Raw genomic sequence first — 18,389 nt, forward strand, 5'->3', positions numbered from 1 at the left:
AACGCTTACATGTCTGTTAATCTTTCGAGAGCGACAAATTATGGGTTGAAATCGCGCCACAGCAGCGCCGCAGTAACTTTTTTACGAAACAGGAGCCCGTTGACGAGTACCTACCTGGAAGCATCTACTTATGCGTCAAATATGGAAATGATCTCGTTCAGACAATGGCCCGCCTATTGCATTCTCCTTATATGGTCACCTTACTGTTAAGACCATGGTCGCCCAGCGCTGTCTTTAAAGTCTTAATCTGTTGTTTAGGTTTCAAGTAGTTAAAAAAGATTAGTTTCGCAGGCAATATAACTTGCTGTTAAACTTCCCATTAAGGATTTCAGCCTTGCAGCAGCTTGGCCAGCTGTTGCGACAGAAATAACTTGGAATTAACTAAAATATATATATATATATATATATATATATGTATATATATATATATATACATAATCTAATCAGTTGTAAACTACTGCAACATCACACATGCATTTAAAAATATATGTGTAATAGTTTCTTATAAGTGTATCAAGAATAATTTTTAAGCTACTTTGATTAATTTTGTAATCTTTTAAATACAAAAAATTATCGTCATAAAAATCTTCCTCAGATTTGTTAAAAGCTCTTAGAACGCAGCAACGTAAACGTCAGTTTCGTAAGGAAAAGTTTAAGTTTTGAATCTCGGTGGGAGATTTGTACAAAGCAAATAGACTAGGTCAGAGTTTATTTTTGCTCTCTACGCGTTTCTTTCTGCCATGGTGGATTTGTCGTTTTGTTTTGGAAAGTTAGACTATCTCCAAGTAGCAAAAATTGAACATGTACCTGCTTGCCCGCATGAAACAACCTGCCGAAGTTTGTTCCAACTTAAGTGCTACATCCTATATATATACGACAGACAAATGTAAAAAGCTAAACGATGTATGGGAAAAAAATAAATTTGATGCTAAAAATATGAAGTTTCCCTATGAACCCCAATAGAAAAATATAAAACTTAGAAACATTTAAGCGCTGAAACTACTCAATCTTTCTACATGATGCGCAAAATAATATTTGAAAAAAAAATAAATCGGTGTTTGTAATTTCTAGCTTAAACTCGAGTCTCGTTATTTTTCATAAGAAATAATTTTTTGCAAAATATCTATCTCCTGACAGTACTTGGTTGTATACTTGATGTTTGCATAGGACTTTGAAAGTCATGTTCAGTACCATTCTGAGATACCAACGGGGACAAAAGTATTTGACTTTGGTAAGTGGAATGAAACAATCACTACGGGTTTAGAAGAAACTGGAAAAATAATATTGTTAGATATGGTCAAAATCGTGTGTGTTAAACTAAGGATAGGACAAAAATGTACATAGGTGAATGTCTAGTAGCAACAGTTATCATAACTGAGACTCCAGAGAAAAAAAAAATAAAAGACTCGATTCTTTTTACAACCACGGCTTTCCTCACATTCCCTTACATTCGGAAGCGAGTATTCACAGACCTAACGGGGACACGTTTGGGACAAAAATAGATAGCATGGGAAACCTAGTCTAACCATAGGCGGAGTTGGACCTGCCAAGAGCAACCTGTAAAGCGGCAGCACTGAGCCATACAAAGAATCCAATACGTATTTTGCGAAATACTAGTGGGTGGCTAATATCGTAGCTTGTACAAAGATCTATAACCAAGCTAGAAAAAGAAGCACAAGCACCGCAAATGACTGGCCACAACCTCCATCGAAGAGGGAAAGAAACAAAATGTAAGAAATAGAAAAACCGTTGTAAAGAAGCGCAACACTCCATCAAAAAGCTTATCAGGGAACCAACGCGTCAAATGGTCCCTTACTTGAGTAAATAGTTCAACAAGAATTATGGCGTTGCTATCTACTACCTGACACTAATCCTTACTAAGTATGGAAGTTTCCGAAAAGAATTACATCTGAGTAAAAAGACTACTCGTAGATGTGAGCGAAAACGGGGCCTATATGGGAGCAAACGATATGACCGAAAAAAAATGATAGAGAAAACCGAGTTTGAAAAGGAATAGAAGTGGGGGTCTGAGAGGCCGATTGGTCCAGCGGAAAAAACTACTACTAACGGTGTTAGAATGATCGAACTCGATAAGCATTAACAGGTGTCGATGGTTACACTTTTATTCTACCAATATACAGTGGTAGCAAAAAAGAGGTATATAAGGATGTAACCAATCCTTTCGGATAAGTACTTCTGCGTAAGGCATGCAGGCAGTGTATAAAGAGTCTTACAAGCGTTTTTAAAAAATAGTACAGATATGATTATCATTAGTTGTAGTAGCACAACTGTTTCGTCATAGCGAGAAATGAATATGTACTTGAACCTTGATGTTCATACTCCTTAATAATTCGTTTTATGCTTTGTGCGGTTTTCTACCGCATGAGTCTATTAAAGAGAGCCACTACGTGGCAATGTTATTAGTTAATATTCATCGTTTAACTTAATTATTCTGCACCTATAATAGAGAATAATACATTTTAGCAACTGAATGGTATTGTAACCGCCAATGTGATTCTAACGGTTATGCTGTTGGCTAGAAATAAAAATTGCGCATAATTAATTTTTCAGGTGGCAGGTAAATGGTCGGCTGGACCTGAAAATCTTGGCAGCAAACGTACGATCTTTTTGGCTCCCACCGTCCCTTTAGTGGAACAGCAGGCCTCTGTTCTTAAACAACATCTCTCAGTTGAAGTCGGCCACTTTGTAGGCGCTATGCAGGTAAATTGAAATCTAATGAAGTTAACTAGTTTCTCGAAAATGAAAGACCAAGCTACATGGACTTTTTACTTTTTTTTGTTTTTTTTTTTTAATGTCTATTAAACATTTGTGCCGCCTTTGGAGACGCAGCTCTACCGATCAGTTAATAAGATCTCGGTTCAAGAAATTTCGTGCATTCAAAAATGCTTCCTGTTCGAGGCTACCTTTTTGTTTTATTAAGCAACGACGAGATAGATTTAGTGGTCAAAGGTGAGCTTTTGATTGCCGCTACCGTTTTGAGTCAGGAACTGGGTGTATGAAATTCTACATTGAGAACTGCTTTGCATTAATAGAAAAAGTACACAAAGTGTAGATGTGGGTGTAATTCAATCGGGTGATCAATTGTTTTTCGTTGCTTCAGAGCGAATTCAATATAATTTTTGGGTCAGATTGCTACAAGCGATGAGCATTGGTTTTACGACAATCAAGTGAGGCAACCCTGTAGAGAAACAAGAAACTTGCTCCGACACTTTCAAGATAAAAAAAAATGAAAAAGCGTCATTTATGAGCATGGTGAAAGAAACAAAAGCGTCCTTTACTATGAATTTTTAAAAGCAACTGCAAGTTTGAAACTTAAAATGTAAACACGCCGCTTTCATGGGCTTGATGATACTACACGATCACTGTATTGGCGATAAACCAGTAAATTCAAACAACGAACGACGATCTTAAAAATTAAATTAAAAAGTACGTTATCAGGCATGTTAACACTTGCTATGCTATCGTTGGGTCGCGTTACCGGTACTTTACGTGAAAAGTGTAGCCAGCTTCTAAAATATTATTGTTGCATTGCAACTATTTCAAGGTAAAAAATCTGTACAGTGTAATCAGCAGCTCCATACGATATGAGAAAATGTAATCGTTTTCGCCAGATATATATATATATATATATATATATATATATATATATATATATATATAAATTCGACAACGTCGTAACAAAATCTGACTTTTAATTTGCATTAAAAAATGTTGTTGTCCTGGAAGGTATTGGTGAACGTAACGTTGGTTGGCCGTGAATGCTTTTAGAAAATCAGAAGATCAATTCTATTCAGCATTGCTTAATTGATTGTTACAAGATTTATATGATTAACAAATTAAACATTCTTAATAAAGCTGAAATGTTTGAATAAAGTTTATTTGAATTGACTTGAAACATACATAATATGTGTAGCATTTGTGATCAGTTTTGAAGTATTTTTGCTAAGGAGTATGAACAGTAATTTCTGTAAAATCCAAACTGCTATTGCTTGACTCACACGTTTTTATTTTAAACGATTTAGGTTGATCTTTGGTCATCAGAGGAGTGGAACAATAATTTCGAGAAATACGGAGTGCTCGTAATGACCCCAGGAGTGTTCAAAAACGTGTTACTTCATGGATTCATGTCGCTTGAAAGCGTAAATGTGCTTATTTTCGACGAATGCCATCGTGCTACCGGAGATGACCCGTATGTAGGGATAATGAAAATATACAAAGAGATACCTGCTGAGTCACGTCCTCTTATACTAGGTCTTACTGCTTCTGTCATCAATGCACAGGTAAATGTGTTGAGAAAGGTTATCTTCTCTTCTTTGAGGTAAATGTAAGTACTTCGTCAAATAATATATAATCTAAGGTCGGCTTCGTAGTTAGATTGTTAGCAAACATCACTAGACAGCACAGGGTGCAGTGCTTTCGAGTTGTATCATACAATGGATTCTGCACGTTCCTTGATATATTATAGAAGAAAATGAAATCCTTTTTAATACTGTTTAAATCTGAAATTATTCCCAAATCGAGTGGGATTTCTTAAAGAAGAAATAGGAATATGTTGAAAACAATTTTACAAGTTTTAGTCACAGAGCTAAAACATGAGGACCAGCGTGATTTTCTAAACTGATAAAAGTATATATTTAACATTACCTGTGCCCCGTTGAAATAGTCCAATCCAAACATTTGTTTCCCATCTATCAAAGCGTCTTTTTAGATTCGAAGCCTAAGATGGGTCTTATTTTCTTCGGTAACTTTTCTAATAACTCATACTTCCTTCGAAGACTACTTTGAATATTGCGAAGAGGAACGTCACCTGGTACTTGACCGGTGAATAAAACCGTTGGGTTAAATAGAGATAGTAGCATTGGTGTGGAGGCTGGTGCATTAGCGTGATAAAGAGCCCATAAGGTGAACTCAACATTTAAAGTCGGGCCTGCAACTGTCTACGAAAACTCTGATGACCGTAAAGAATTATGACAAAAGTGCATTTAATATTAGAGTTGACGTAGGCTCCCTTGTTCTTATGTCTGGTTTTAAAGAAAATTCTTCGAACGTTGCAGAGATTCTTTCATTCCATGTAAGACACTCTAATAACCACGCAGTTGTATAAGATGCAAATTTCACTTATCATTCTCCATACTGTATCCCCTCATAGTGCGTACCCCAGGATATTTCACCGAGACGTGCCTTGAGAACTAATTGGATAAGTTAAACAAATTTAAATATTTCAACGAAATACATCTATTGAATAAAAATATATAGCTTTTTTCACGAAAAAACTACATATTACAGGTACGAGAAGGGATAAAAGTGTGCAAACTAATTCGTGAGCTCGAGGCTACTTTGTTTGCTAGAGCCAAAACGGTCACTGGCACGGACGTATTTGGAACTAAACCACATGAAATTGTTGCAGTCTTTGCGAACCACAGTCCAGACAGCAATTTGCACGTCGATCAGGACTTGGTGAATTCAATGGAAGATTGCGCAGATTTCAAGGAATTCCGTAGAACGATAACCGGCTTGAATCAGCTCTATGAAGCTTGCGGCTCTTTTTGTACCAAACAGCTATTAAAATTTCGTGAGAAAGAATTGGAAAAGGCCTTAGTAGCACCCGATTGTCCGCCTGATTTCAAGACGCATGCCCCCACGAAGAAAAAAATCTTCCGCCAAATCTACAGCTTTTTGGGCAACGATGATCCGTTGGATTTGCCAGCAAAAATGAGACGGTTACTTGATATCTTGAGTGAATTTCGTGACCTTGACAATTCCGCAACTAGTAATGAAGCTAATGAAGGCGGGCCAGGGCCTTTGTGTGCAATTGTGTTTGTAAAAGAACGTATGACAGCATACGTGCTCTATCGATGGATGAATGAGCTCTCCAAAAACTCGTTATACAGTTTCATCAACAGTTCATTCATTGTTGGGCAAAACCAGAACCCATTTAAAAACGATGGCAACCACGAATCGTTCCAAATGAACGCAAAGGCACAACGCAAAGTAAGTTTGCTTTGTTGTTTAACTACGGTGTTTAAAATTTTCAAATTATGTACTACAGATTGAATGCTCACACCTACAGTTTATTGCAGGTAATGGCTGACTTTCGCGAGGGTATTTACAACCTGATATTCGCCACGTCAGTCATCGAGGAGGGCATGGACGTACCAGTGTGTAACCTCATAGTCCGGTTTGATTTGCCACCAGATGTCCGCTCATATACCCAGTCGAAGGGTCGCGCCCGTGCCAAGCCTTCACTGTACGTTGTACTCACAGACGAACGAAGCCAACGTAACACCGAGAACCTTATAAACAGTTTTCAGGAGACTGAGTTCCTGGTAATGCGAGCGTGTGAAAAACAGCGTCGTGCCCCTGATTTGCTCGAAAGTATTAAGGTGCTAGAAGATGATCCTGATCTACCAGATTACATTGTTGGCGCAGCTCGTATTTCAGCACAAAGTGCTGTAAGTTTGTTGTATCGGTATTGCCAAGGATTTGCATCAGAACCGTATGCCGACGTGCTTCCTAGCTTCACGTTTGAAGAGACAACTGATGGCTTCCTCTGTACTCTGATGTTGCCACTGATTTCACCACTTTGGCGAGAGCGTATTACAAATCCACAACCTTTTGAAAGTAAAAACAAAGCGCGCGTGTTTGTAGCCCTTGAAATGTGTCGACGTTTGCATAAAGCAGGCGAACTTACCGATCGCCTGCTTCCTCGTCCACGTATTGAAAGGTTGCATAGGTTAAAGCTTACTGCAAGCGATGAAAAGGCCCAGAAAGAGCTGCAAAAGGCGAGTGTTGGATACCAGGTTATTCGGAGCTATTTTCCGAACTAGGGAACTAAGTTTGAACTTATAATGATTTCAAAGTTAGTCAAATTTAAAGCCGTTTGTGATAAAAGAACTCTATTCGGTTTATATTAGATATTTTTCTTTTCATTGTTTATATTAAAGTACGCGCTTTAGGAGCCCTTCACAAGGGCTTGGCTTTGCAGGTATTAGATACTCTGGTGAATGGTATAGATTAACTTATGTCTCGTCCATGATGACAATGTGCTATGCTCCTATATTTCGTTGGCTATTGTTACGTAAATCGTTTCATATCACACCACACGTGGTTTCGTTTGTCCCGGGCGAATTTCGTGGAGAACGATATTTTTGTTTGCCAGTGTTTTCGTTATAACTTTATACCACGTGCTTGTAAGGATTTCATTTTGTTCGTATTGAGCTGACCGTGACCACAATAATACGTTCCTCTGGTTAAAAATCTGAAGTACAGTCGCCGTCAGTTTGGTCTTTCACCTTTGTAGCTTTGCTCTTAGCCAGTAATTGCGCCAGTAACGAACTGTTACTTTGCTGAAAGCCCTTGCCCAATGGTTTTACCACTTTTTAATGGGTTTCGTTAACCCTCTTAGCTCCAAGCAATAGGCGTTTAATTACCAAGACTGGATTACCACTGTCAAACTATATCTTTGCCTTTCAACTCATTATGCGACGTTCTCCATAGCCCCGAGTAAGCTATGTTTTTTCAGGCAAAGATATGTAGGAAGAACATTTTATTCAAAATTAGAGTTTCAAAAATAGAGTTTTATCAAGAAGACACATGTTGTTGGTTCAACTATTAGCACAAATCCATTTATTTTCCGGTTATTGAAACTTAATACAAAGAGGAAAAATAATTTTATTCGTGACATACACTAAAGGTGCTTCTAAAAGGTTAATATGTTTTTCATATAAATTGATGTAGTTTCTACGGCTGGTTGGTTTTTTAAAGTAAAAATTGTCAGCCATCCTATGTTTTACTTTGTTTCTTTAAGCTTTCTCTAAACTAACAATGAATGCTAAATAAACGTTTAGGTCCAGATTAAAACGGGAAGTAGTGCTCGTCGTTACGTGTTTCCCCGTGCACAGGCCTCAGCATTACACAACTTGGAAGAAGGTGTAGATGAGAAGCCTCCGGAATTGGACAAGTACCACCTTTACGCCATATGTACGCATGTCGTGAAGTGGGCATCGGACAAGCAAAACTGGAGGGGCGATATGACCTTGTTCGACCCCCAGCAACACCCTACATGGATGGGGCTTGTTCTCAGAGAGAAGCTGCCCGACAATCTTCCAAAATTCCCGATTTACACTCGATCTGGAGAAGAAGAGGTTCGTGATACTGATAACAACGTAGCTGAATACTTATAATTATATTAGGGGCTATATTAGTTGACGTTACTTAACTTTTTGCAGACTGTTCTACCTAATTATGCAACCAATTACGAAAGACGTTTATATTGGTTTGAAGCGTAACCGCTTGCCACTCACGTGTAGTAACTAGCAAAAAAGTGGTTTATTCCAATGCAGCGTTTACCCATGTGATATTATCGATGTAAAATGAAACAGTATAAACGCACAGTTCTGTCTCCTATTCTTTACACTAACTAACAAAATACATTATGGGATATAGATATGATAATACATTAGGAGACTGGACATTCACAGAGCTCGGGCGAAAATGAAAATTAGAGTATTTCGTGAGTTGGGTCAAAAAAACAATTTGTTATTTTGCCAGTGAATTCAACTCTTCCGATAAACAGGGAGAAACGTTGGCCTCCATTAAAGAACAAAGATATAAAAGGCGCTATGAGAACAGCGAAAATCAATATAGCATTCAGCAGATGTGTATAGGCGATTTTGTCCTGTCGATCAAGGCCTGCGCAATGCCTTTGCACCCAATGTACGCTATTTAGAAGCAGCCACAACGTCTTATCGCGTATGCTTTATAAAATTTTAGCATCATTTGCATCATAAGCTCTAATCCGTGCAGTAAGTGAAACACACATAACTGCAGTGGTGCACTTCACAGTCGGAATGCCCGGAAGTGGAATAACATTTTACAATAGTAAATCCAATCAGCCATTATTGTCATAATATACTTGTCGAAGAAGCGCTAAGAACAGTCAGACTTGCCTGTGATGCGTATACTGCAGACTGGTACAGTTTTATTTAGTTATATAAAACGGATGTTTGTTTTTTTACCTAAAAGTGTTTAGATGTGAACTTAACATTTAGTTCAGGGAATTTTGATACAAAGAGAGAGATGTTATAAATTTCTAAGACTGTGTTGTCCCCACTAAAATCAACGCTTTATGGATACGGCGTACATACGTCAGTTTATTCTGACATTTTAAATCCCTTTGGAAATTAACATTTTGTTATCTTCTCAAACCGTGCATAATTTCGTATGATTACAACCTCATAGCTCGAAACCTGATAGCATAGTGTCTCCCATGTTGTCACATCTTTCTTTCCTCAAGTTTTTTTAAGCTTCTAGAGGCCAGATTGGCCGGATATGAAGATTATCTAGCAAAAAGATCTTCAGAGAATTTTTTAGGGATTTGATAGCGCCCAGCAAAAAGAAATCTTTTTTTTTTTTAATTGAATTTGACTATTACAGACATTCTTTAGAAGATGTACCTTTACCCAATACCCGCTTCCCGCCGTTTAATGAAAAATAATAGTGATAAATGGAATGATACAGATATTTAAGTCATTAGGCTCTCATTTAAGAAGTTTCTATCATCGCTGTATACCTAGAAGCACATACCTAAGGCTAAGACAATACATTAAATGTAGAACCTTTCAAACGCCAACCAAGCCTTTTAATTAAAAAATATAGAAACAAATATTATAGAAAAGATAAATCATATCAATTTGGCAGAAAGTGCCTTATCAGAAAAGTGCTTAATATAACGACACAGTGTACAATGCTACAAGCTTCGCACCGACTAAAAAGACTGATAAATGTTTTCAAAAATATCCGGCATCTACCGCAGGTGAAGACACAATAGACACACTCCTGGAACCAAGAATCTAAAAGTGTCAGAACGAGTTTAGTATATTACACGTTTCATGCCTCTTTACGAAGGAATAAATTCTTGACAGGTCTTACGATCGCTGCAGCCATGGAACGGATCTCCTTTGCTACGATTGTGAACTATTTGGTAGGAATTACATTAGAAATTATGTAAACTTTGTTTAACAACGAATTATGTAAACGTCGATAAGAAAAACCTCTTTCTTTATAACTCAGGCCTATGTTTATTTCTTGCAAGGAGGATATCAGATATGTAAAAAAAACCCTTACCTCTGAAAATGCACCCCACCTTTTTGTGAGTATGATGCGTCTCTCAGGCATTCGGTTTGATATATCTTTAAGTGGTGCTGTTAAAAGGTTAATTGCTTTCGAAATTAAGTCTCGAACAAAAAAGGAAGAACGCTCTGACACAACCAGTTGAACTTATTACTAACTCGCCGTTTTATATTCTGCATCATCTAAAAACATCAAATCCTATTTTCAAGCAAACGATACAACTAAATATATCTCTCAGAAAAACGCCACTTGATAAGTGATGATTCAATATGAAATAAAGACGCGGTCTGATTGGGAGATACTAAGCTAAAGAGAAATGCCCTCTATCAGAGCAAAGTCAATATGTATACCTAGCTCAGTTCTTAAAAATGTAAGCGAATTTTATGGGGCCGTTTGTCGTAATGGATGTACATGTATCGCATACCAAAAGAAAACTCGTTCGTAAACAAAAGCACAACCTCATACCTATAGAGGCAGAAGATTCGTCTTGAACACATGAGCCAAAGTGAAATCTAGAGCTTTGGCCTGTTTCCAAACCAAAAGTATGTAGTGCCAATGGAATCGACCAAGTAACCCCTTGCGGTTTGTTTTTTAAGCATTTGGATATACTGAATGTACGATTTTTAAACTAATGTCGGCTCAGCATATATTTAACTCAAATTTGTATGTGCAAGGTGCTTCAATAAACGAAAGTCACGATTTTAGAAAAAAGAATTGGGAAAAAACTATCTATGGAATTCGAGCCGTAATCAAAGCAAACTTAAAAAAACACTTTCTAGACGCATTTAAATAATTATATTGTATACTAGGTAAGAGTACAACTAAATTCGACCTTTTTCACGTAATAAGACTGGCGGCGTTTCACTGGAGTTTCAGATTTTACCTAAATTATTGCAACAACTAGTTATTTATTAGCCATCACTCCCCACAAGTGCGACAAGAAACAAATACAATGATTGACAGATGTGTATCTACTCGTTGCCGCCAGAAACGTTCACGGCTACTGCCAAAAAACTCGTCCAACTAGATTTTAAGACCCTTTTCACTGTCAAATGTAGGGTTACCTATTTAATTTGCCGGTGACCGAAAAAAATTATAATTCATCGGAGTCACATCTATAAAAAAAAAAAAGCAGCTTCCACCCAAGCTTTTGCGAAGTGGTTCTTATTGAACGCAAATTGACTTCTTGGGACGAAGATTTGGTTTAACTCTTCAGTTTGAACGTCTCTTTTAAAACTACTCGTTCTTTTCGAATTCGAGTAGATACTACCTCTTGTCACCCGTAATAATTCCATGCGGAAACCCGTTCTAACTACGCGTTGCTCTGTGCCGGGCGAGATGTTCGAAAACAAGGAGAAGCCGTGTTTTTTTGTGGCGTTTAGTTAATGCACTCAAGCTTCTAATTTTTAAGTAAATCCCATATATCCAAAGTGCCTGTCGATAGTCATATTATTGGCGTTAACTTTTTCGCTCAATTCCTGACTTGTTTGCTAACCATTTTCTTCAAAAGTGCCTCCAATTAACCTTGACCGGGCTAAGATGGCCAGCGGGAGCGGAATGCGTCCTTCAGTTTCAAAATGACATTTTTGGACTCCTTAAACTCGTTTTAAGCAGTTCTCTCGTTATGGTCATTCCTGTGCACAGCACAAATATCCCAAGCATCTCCGACAGTTGTTTGGCCTCGACCAATTTTTAATGAAAAAGATGAGTTTGTGAGAAGCCAACCGGGGCAAGTAGTGTCCACCCCGAAATTTTTAGTAAAACACTACGCCATGGCGAATCAAAAAGTTTTGAAAGAGTGACCACCCTCGGCTCTACAATGCCACTGAGAGTTGACTCAAGAAATCGGGACTGACCGAACCTATTTTTCGTGCATTCGAAAAGGGCAGTTTCCACTGCATGAATTTGAACCAAGCTCCCGGCACACCTTTTGTTTTGCCATAAAGCTTCTGAGAGCTCTGAGTTGATAGTTACTTAAGCTAAACTAATTGTTTTTTCTTTATATACAAGGAAATTATTCAAATTGCTTTAGAACATACCAGAAAAAATCTTGGCAAAGTTATATATATATATATATATATATATATATATATATATATATATATATAAATGCGAAAGCTGTAGCTAGTATGAAATGATTTCATTGTTTTAGGTGGCACATCACTTAAAACATCTTTAAGAAGGGCTTTCATCTTTTCCACTTCTCTTACAAACTGCCCAGTATTTTTAATCTCATTGTAGATATCGCTGTATTGGGAAATATGAAAAAGTATAGAATCAACTAACAATCTGGCCGTTTTTGGAAGCCTTGACAAAGTAATCTATTTGTGTATACATTTACGTAGAAGTTCATATGAAGCTAGTGGTTTTGTCAGAGTAACGCGATATGCTTTTACAGGTGGAGGTGATTTATTCGGGGACAATATCACTTTCTCCCGAGGACAAACTGTTGTGCCACCGCTTCAACCGCTACATTTTCTCTATAGTCCTTGATATTAAAGACAATTCTATGCGTCAGTGCGTCGGATTTATTACGCCGTGCGTCGTTGCCGTATACAACACAAGCCATAAAAAATTCATTCTAAACAAAGACGTCATGTGCTCTGTGGGCCCAGCGAGGCCTCCCCAAAAAGAACGGTTCGAATTTGATGAGGACATGTACAAGGACGCCGTTGTGGAGTTGCTCTATCACATCAACGAGAACCTTCCAAAACACAATCCAGAGGTATGTGAACGTAGTTTTGAGGTCCATCGCAAGTAAATGATAAGACAACTACGTAAAACGTCTAATCGCACACACACACCGCGCCATTCACTGTCATAGGGCTAGTTTAGCGCTATTTCAACAATTAAACTCAAACAATCATACGAAATTCTTTTGTATTCCGATCAGGTGCACCTTCTCGCTTCTTTTTTGTCATAGTCATGTGTAAGGACTTTTATCATTTGACTGCCATTGCATGCAGGAGTTCCTAGTTGATTTTAAGATGCTTAATTTTAAGATGCTGAATTGGAACAGCAGGTATTAGTTGTGATGGGTATGCGTTAATCCGTTCTTCTCGCTATTATTAGTACCGCATGTCAACTCGATAATCTATACCATACAGTCGCCTGCAAGGCGCACTAGAACTTAATTCTGAAGCTTTATTATTTAACATTCGACGCTGCGGTACAGAAAGCATCATAAGTTACATTCTAGTATATCAATATTGCAGAAACGACATTTTTAGTTGTAAATGTCAGTTGCGGAAAATTGCGTATCTAGTTACATCCAGCATTGCTTTCATATTGGAAAACTCGTTCATTGACGTCTCGGCATTATGGCCAAATAGTGAACTTGTTTTGGTTATTTATGAAGATATGGCCATTTAAACAAAGCTTATGGGTCGAGCGAATGAAACTGCTAGGCTACAGAAAACCACAAACATATATGTGATATATTTAAGAAATGCCGTAAGAAGTTGTCAACAGCTGGATACGATAGTTAAACGTTATCTAATTTTAACTATTTAATTGTATTTACGTACCTTATTCTAATATTACACCTTGTGATATCGTTGAAAGCTGGTGTCATGGGAACCACAACGAGGTACTCATCTGTCAAGTCACATACTGATGACTGCACAGCTAAGTGCTGTCTCCATCTAAATCATTCGCGCACATCCGATTACCCTAACAAGCGTAAAATAGAGATCCCTGTTCAACTGTCACCGACTTTCTTAAACTGTTAAGACGCTTTTTTCTGTTAATTTTTAAGTCGTCATTTTATTTTGGGTTCCTGACGTTGACGTCTATTGCAGGTAAAAATCGATTACCACTACGGTCATTACCGTACCAGTGCTATAAGGTCGTTCGAATGTTATATCTTAACAAACAGATGTCCGTCTATGACTTGTTTTGCAAGGTTGGCGGCTGGTAATGCGAATAACAATAGAAAAAAGCTATCTCTGTAAACAAATCTATTTGTTTGGATAATAAGCTGGTGTCAGGTCGCTCTGTAATCTAATATGATGTAATTAAGTTATACTATGGTTTCAAAGAGATTACGTGATCCTCTTGACATGGTAGTTTCTTAAGCACCTGAGTTTACGAGCCCAAATCAAACGCAGTCTTAATAATCTAACCAAACTAGACGAACATAACTTTCCAACGTTATATTCTATAGGAACGTATTATAGGAATGCCCAGCAAGTTGCTAAGATAGATCACTTTGCCTAAAATCTATAATGCTCCGTGCGTAATACTTCGCTATATTTATGGCGTAAGATAATAAAGGGAGATTTCGCTAGAAATTTGAATATTAATTCTATTGGCGTTACTTTGCCACGACATTGTTATGTCAGTAGTACATTACCTTCCAAAATGTAAGCATTACTTCGGAGCTCTTTGTATAGTGCCGATACTAAATAATGGGTTAAACGGGTCTATCCCATAACAAATGTTCGTTCAAAATATTCGTTTTACTGGTCGTTCAAGTTGGGGGATATATTGTTTGGGAGCTGCTGTAGGCTGAGAAGTCTCGCTACAGCTGCCTTTGTCAAGCCCCGTCTTCCGTAGGCCAGTCGTTTATGTACAGAAAGACATTGTAAGGTAGGGTATTAAGTGACGTCAATATACTGTTATAGTAAGTTTTAAAGTCTAGGGGTCTACAGGGTGTGAGGTAATTACGCTTGCAAGCTTCTGTGGCCACAGATAAAATTAAGCCTAAGCCTGCCGTAGCAGTTGCTTTTCTTGACAGCGCTGATATTTGTCCTTCGTTTGTTTTGACATAGACTTTCCCTCTCTTTATTAGTTAAACTAAGGCCTGCCTTTCCTAATTTTTATCTTTTTTGTGCATGACTGCATTTAGAAGGCGGTACTGGGAACGGCCGTTGCTGCCGAGATCGCGCGAATCCATGTCTGATGGTCGCTCTTGTGATACATCCTTTACATAAGATCTCGATAGTGGATACTGTAACATTTAGGTTTATACAGAATCTCATAGAATACCCCTTCTTATCAGGAATGTGCATATATATTGGAACTAAATATCTAGGGTCTTCTATATTTTCAGTTTTCATGAGCTTATAAGGCTAACTAAACTTTCACGTCGTCAGAAATTCCCGAGATGCTTAGCGTTTTTCAGATCCAAGGATTTGTTGAATCACATTGGGTTTCATTGTCATGAGGGATTTTACATGGTCTAAGATGAATTCTTATTTCAACGGAAACTTTACGTGGTGTTTATTCGTGTCTTCCTTGAATGCTTGTGAAGTGGCTTCTTATTCTTACTTGTCCTCATAATAGTTAAGCTGGCGTTCAGCCGAGTACATATTAAAGGTAAGCTTCACACAATCGATGGGTAATTGGGCTGCGCATAATGGAAATGTTTTTGCTCCTTGTTGACAGTAGACTTCGAACTGCAACACTCTATTTACCGTTACTATTTTGAAGTCTTGATTTGTGGAGCTTATTTGTGACAGCTATATGCTGGTGTGTGACTATGTTTTCCAAGTATTTTAAGACAAGGAATCAAACTGTTTCACCTATTCAACACAAAACTAACTTTTCTTTGCATCTTCCTTAATAAATCCAGTAAGATTGAATATTTTCCGTCTAATCGCTCGAAGTTCACCTTGACGTATTGGTTTGGAACAGGTCTCTCATAAAGCTATTGAAAATAGTTTCAAGGTTTGATATTGTTTAATCCCTAGATATGCTTCCTCTTGAAGCTCGCGCTGCTTTGCATTGACTTAGTAAATATACTACTTAATCATCCCCTGTAATCTTCTAAAGGCTCATTAATTTCTCGATTTTTTCTACCAATTCTACAAAAAAAAAAAGGAATCTTTGCTATCGTCAACAATAAATTTATGTGGGTTCACTTTTTTGTGGAAACGTGGTTGATAGAATACGTAATGGTATTCGACAATTCTTTTCGTTATTTATCATGTGTATTGGTGATGCACGCCGCTTCGGATATTTTGGAAAAAAGTTAACCAGTCGCCTGGGGTTGCGTTCTTACATTGTTTCTCGAATGTAAAAACTATTGTACCACTTTACGTGACGAATTGATGTCTCTTTGGAGTCTTATGTACATATGAATGTTACTATTTCGTGCAGGTTCACTCCCGTGTTCCGTGGGACGAATACCATCGGTACTACGTTCGCTCGACGCGTGCCTTAGGCGAAGATGGAAAACCCCTTACTCCTCATACAACAGGATATTATAGTTTCAGCCTGTACGTAGAAATCGTACTTCTTTATCACATATTCTACGGTGAAGTATGATTTATATATGCCTATTTACATGCAACTATGTGACTATTTGTCAGATTATGTAGTACGCTGTAGTGTTTTGATATAGAGATTTACGTATCTATTCTGATGCTTCACATACCTGCTTACTTAATAGTTGGAATTAGAAGAATGTTAAACCTGAGATTTTTGTAAGCCAAATACCGTTTCTGCCTAATCTTTCTCGAGTTCAAAATTTAACTTATAAAGGCACAAACAGACCTAATTTTGTTGTCCAATTACTTGAATTAATCCTTTTACTAAAATTGCCTAGAACTAAAACTATGATCAATGCCCATATTGCACGTAAAACGCATCGCACTCGAACTATTAGTTTAGATCACCCTTGACTAAATATTCTATATGCGAAGGATCATGAGGATCCATTAAGCAGCTATGTCAAAGCAAACCGGCACTGTGGTGAAAATGAAATATTCTTAAGCTATTTAAGACAAGAAGCCGATACGAAGCGGGCAATACGGTCTACAGTCTGAACCCCTTTAGTAGGTCTCTAAGGGCCTACCATCACCATCTCTTGATCGCAATGGAGAGTTTCTTGGGGAACAAGGTATGTAATCGACAATCGTTAAAGGTAATAACAATAAGAAGCGCCGTGAGCAGCCGATTGTGAAGATCAAATCAAGGACAAGCTTTGTTATTGACAAATCAAAATAAGCGTCGAATGCTAGGTCGTTACGAAAAATCTAAAACTACGACCTTAAGGTTCCTGGATCATACATCATAAGGAAGCTTTAGAAATGAATCATGTAGAAGGCTGTGGAAAACACTTAAGTTCAGGGTAACAGTAATTTGGTCAACACTATCATTCGAGACCTCGACAGAACGATTACTTTCTATAAAGAAGACTGATCAAGCAGTCAACACGATGGCAAGTACTGAGTACAATACGAGCGTTCAACTTGTCCTACCATCGGACAACCGAAGGAAGGAAAAACAGAGGTATTATACCCAGTAGCACATGCAGGTTATTGGAATAGATTTCGGCAATCGATAATAATCGAAAAACCTGCCGTCTAGAAGTCGGATAATATGGGACTTGGTACCCTTAAAAACAGGGGCTGATAAAGAAATAAAGAAAAGTAGCCAAGACATTGACCAACCTTCTTCGAGCTGAACGAAAGGGCATTACCATGATGAGATTTGGGCGCGTATAAGATGCAGGAATAAGAGCTGAAATAAGAAAGCCCGAGATACAAAGAGACACGGGTACTGTTGAAATTTCTAATAGAGAACAAAAAATTTTGCCAAGCGATTAAAAACCTTTCATGCAAGAAAGTGTCAGTTAGATGCAAAGATTATTCTTCCCTATAGCCATAAACTCTACAAAAGGAACCTCCTAGTTCTTTGCAAATGTAGGTAAAAAACCAGCTATAAAGAACAAGTTCTAAAATGCATAGAAGAAAGGAAACTCGATACAAGTTAAAATATGAAGAATCACAGGGTCAAACGTCAATTAAAACGCTTTATTTCTTATGTTTTCTGAACATTTCTCAAAAAGCGCTAAAGAAATTACTAGCTGGAAGACTGACATGGGAGCTGAAGGAGCACACTCTCAGTAGGACAAGACAACTTCAACGAAACTTGGTCAAATCTTAATCTATCCTGTGATAGCAGCAGCCATGGAAGAAATGTAAACATCGTTTTCATGTACTAACAACAAGGGCTACCTAAGTCGAGAGAGATAGGAAAGCATCTAAGATGATTGTGAATGTCCGGCAGCGTTTATACGAATACCATTCTTTACAATAGTAGACTCTAGCGCTTTGGACACCAATAAGGACCCGCAGAGCAGCGAAAGTAGTCTCACAAAGGATTTAAGGAACAATATGGACTGCCTGTTCACAAAAGTTGTGTAAAACTGTATCTGCTTTTAAAGCCCTTAATGCAATTTGCAATTTTTCAAGATAGTCTCAGATATCTAATGCTAAAGATGTATATAT

The 18,389-nt window shown here is 37.7% G+C and overlaps 1 protein-coding gene across 5 annotated transcripts in view; it reads left to right on the forward strand.

Annotated features, from left to right (window-relative positions):
* The window catches only part of LOC111243637 (endoribonuclease Dicer-L-like), a 29,263-nt gene that overhangs the window by 5,466 nt on the left and 5,408 nt on the right, over positions 1 to 18,389 (forward strand). For all 5 annotated transcript variants that reach the window (XM_086978501.1, XM_022789476.2, XM_022789474.2 and 2 more), the window contains 7 exons: positions 2,572 to 2,721; positions 4,044 to 4,301; positions 5,308 to 6,012; positions 6,102 to 6,803; positions 7,869 to 8,165; positions 12,551 to 12,877; positions 16,255 to 16,373. In XM_086978501.1, coding sequence (XP_086834627.1) covers positions 2,572 to 2,721; positions 4,044 to 4,301; positions 5,308 to 6,012; positions 6,102 to 6,803; positions 7,869 to 8,165; positions 12,551 to 12,877; positions 16,255 to 16,373 — 2,558 coding nt within the window. The remainder of the gene's footprint in view (positions 1 to 2,571; positions 2,722 to 4,043; positions 4,302 to 5,307; positions 6,013 to 6,101; positions 6,804 to 7,868; positions 8,166 to 12,550; positions 12,878 to 16,254; positions 16,374 to 18,389) is intronic.

This window comes from Varroa destructor, unplaced genomic scaffold (assembly GCF_002443255.2).
Source record: "Varroa destructor unplaced genomic scaffold, Vdes_3.0 BEIS01000002.1, whole genome shotgun sequence".
Lineage (NCBI taxonomy): Eukaryota > Metazoa > Arthropoda > Arachnida > Mesostigmata > Varroidae > Varroa > Varroa destructor.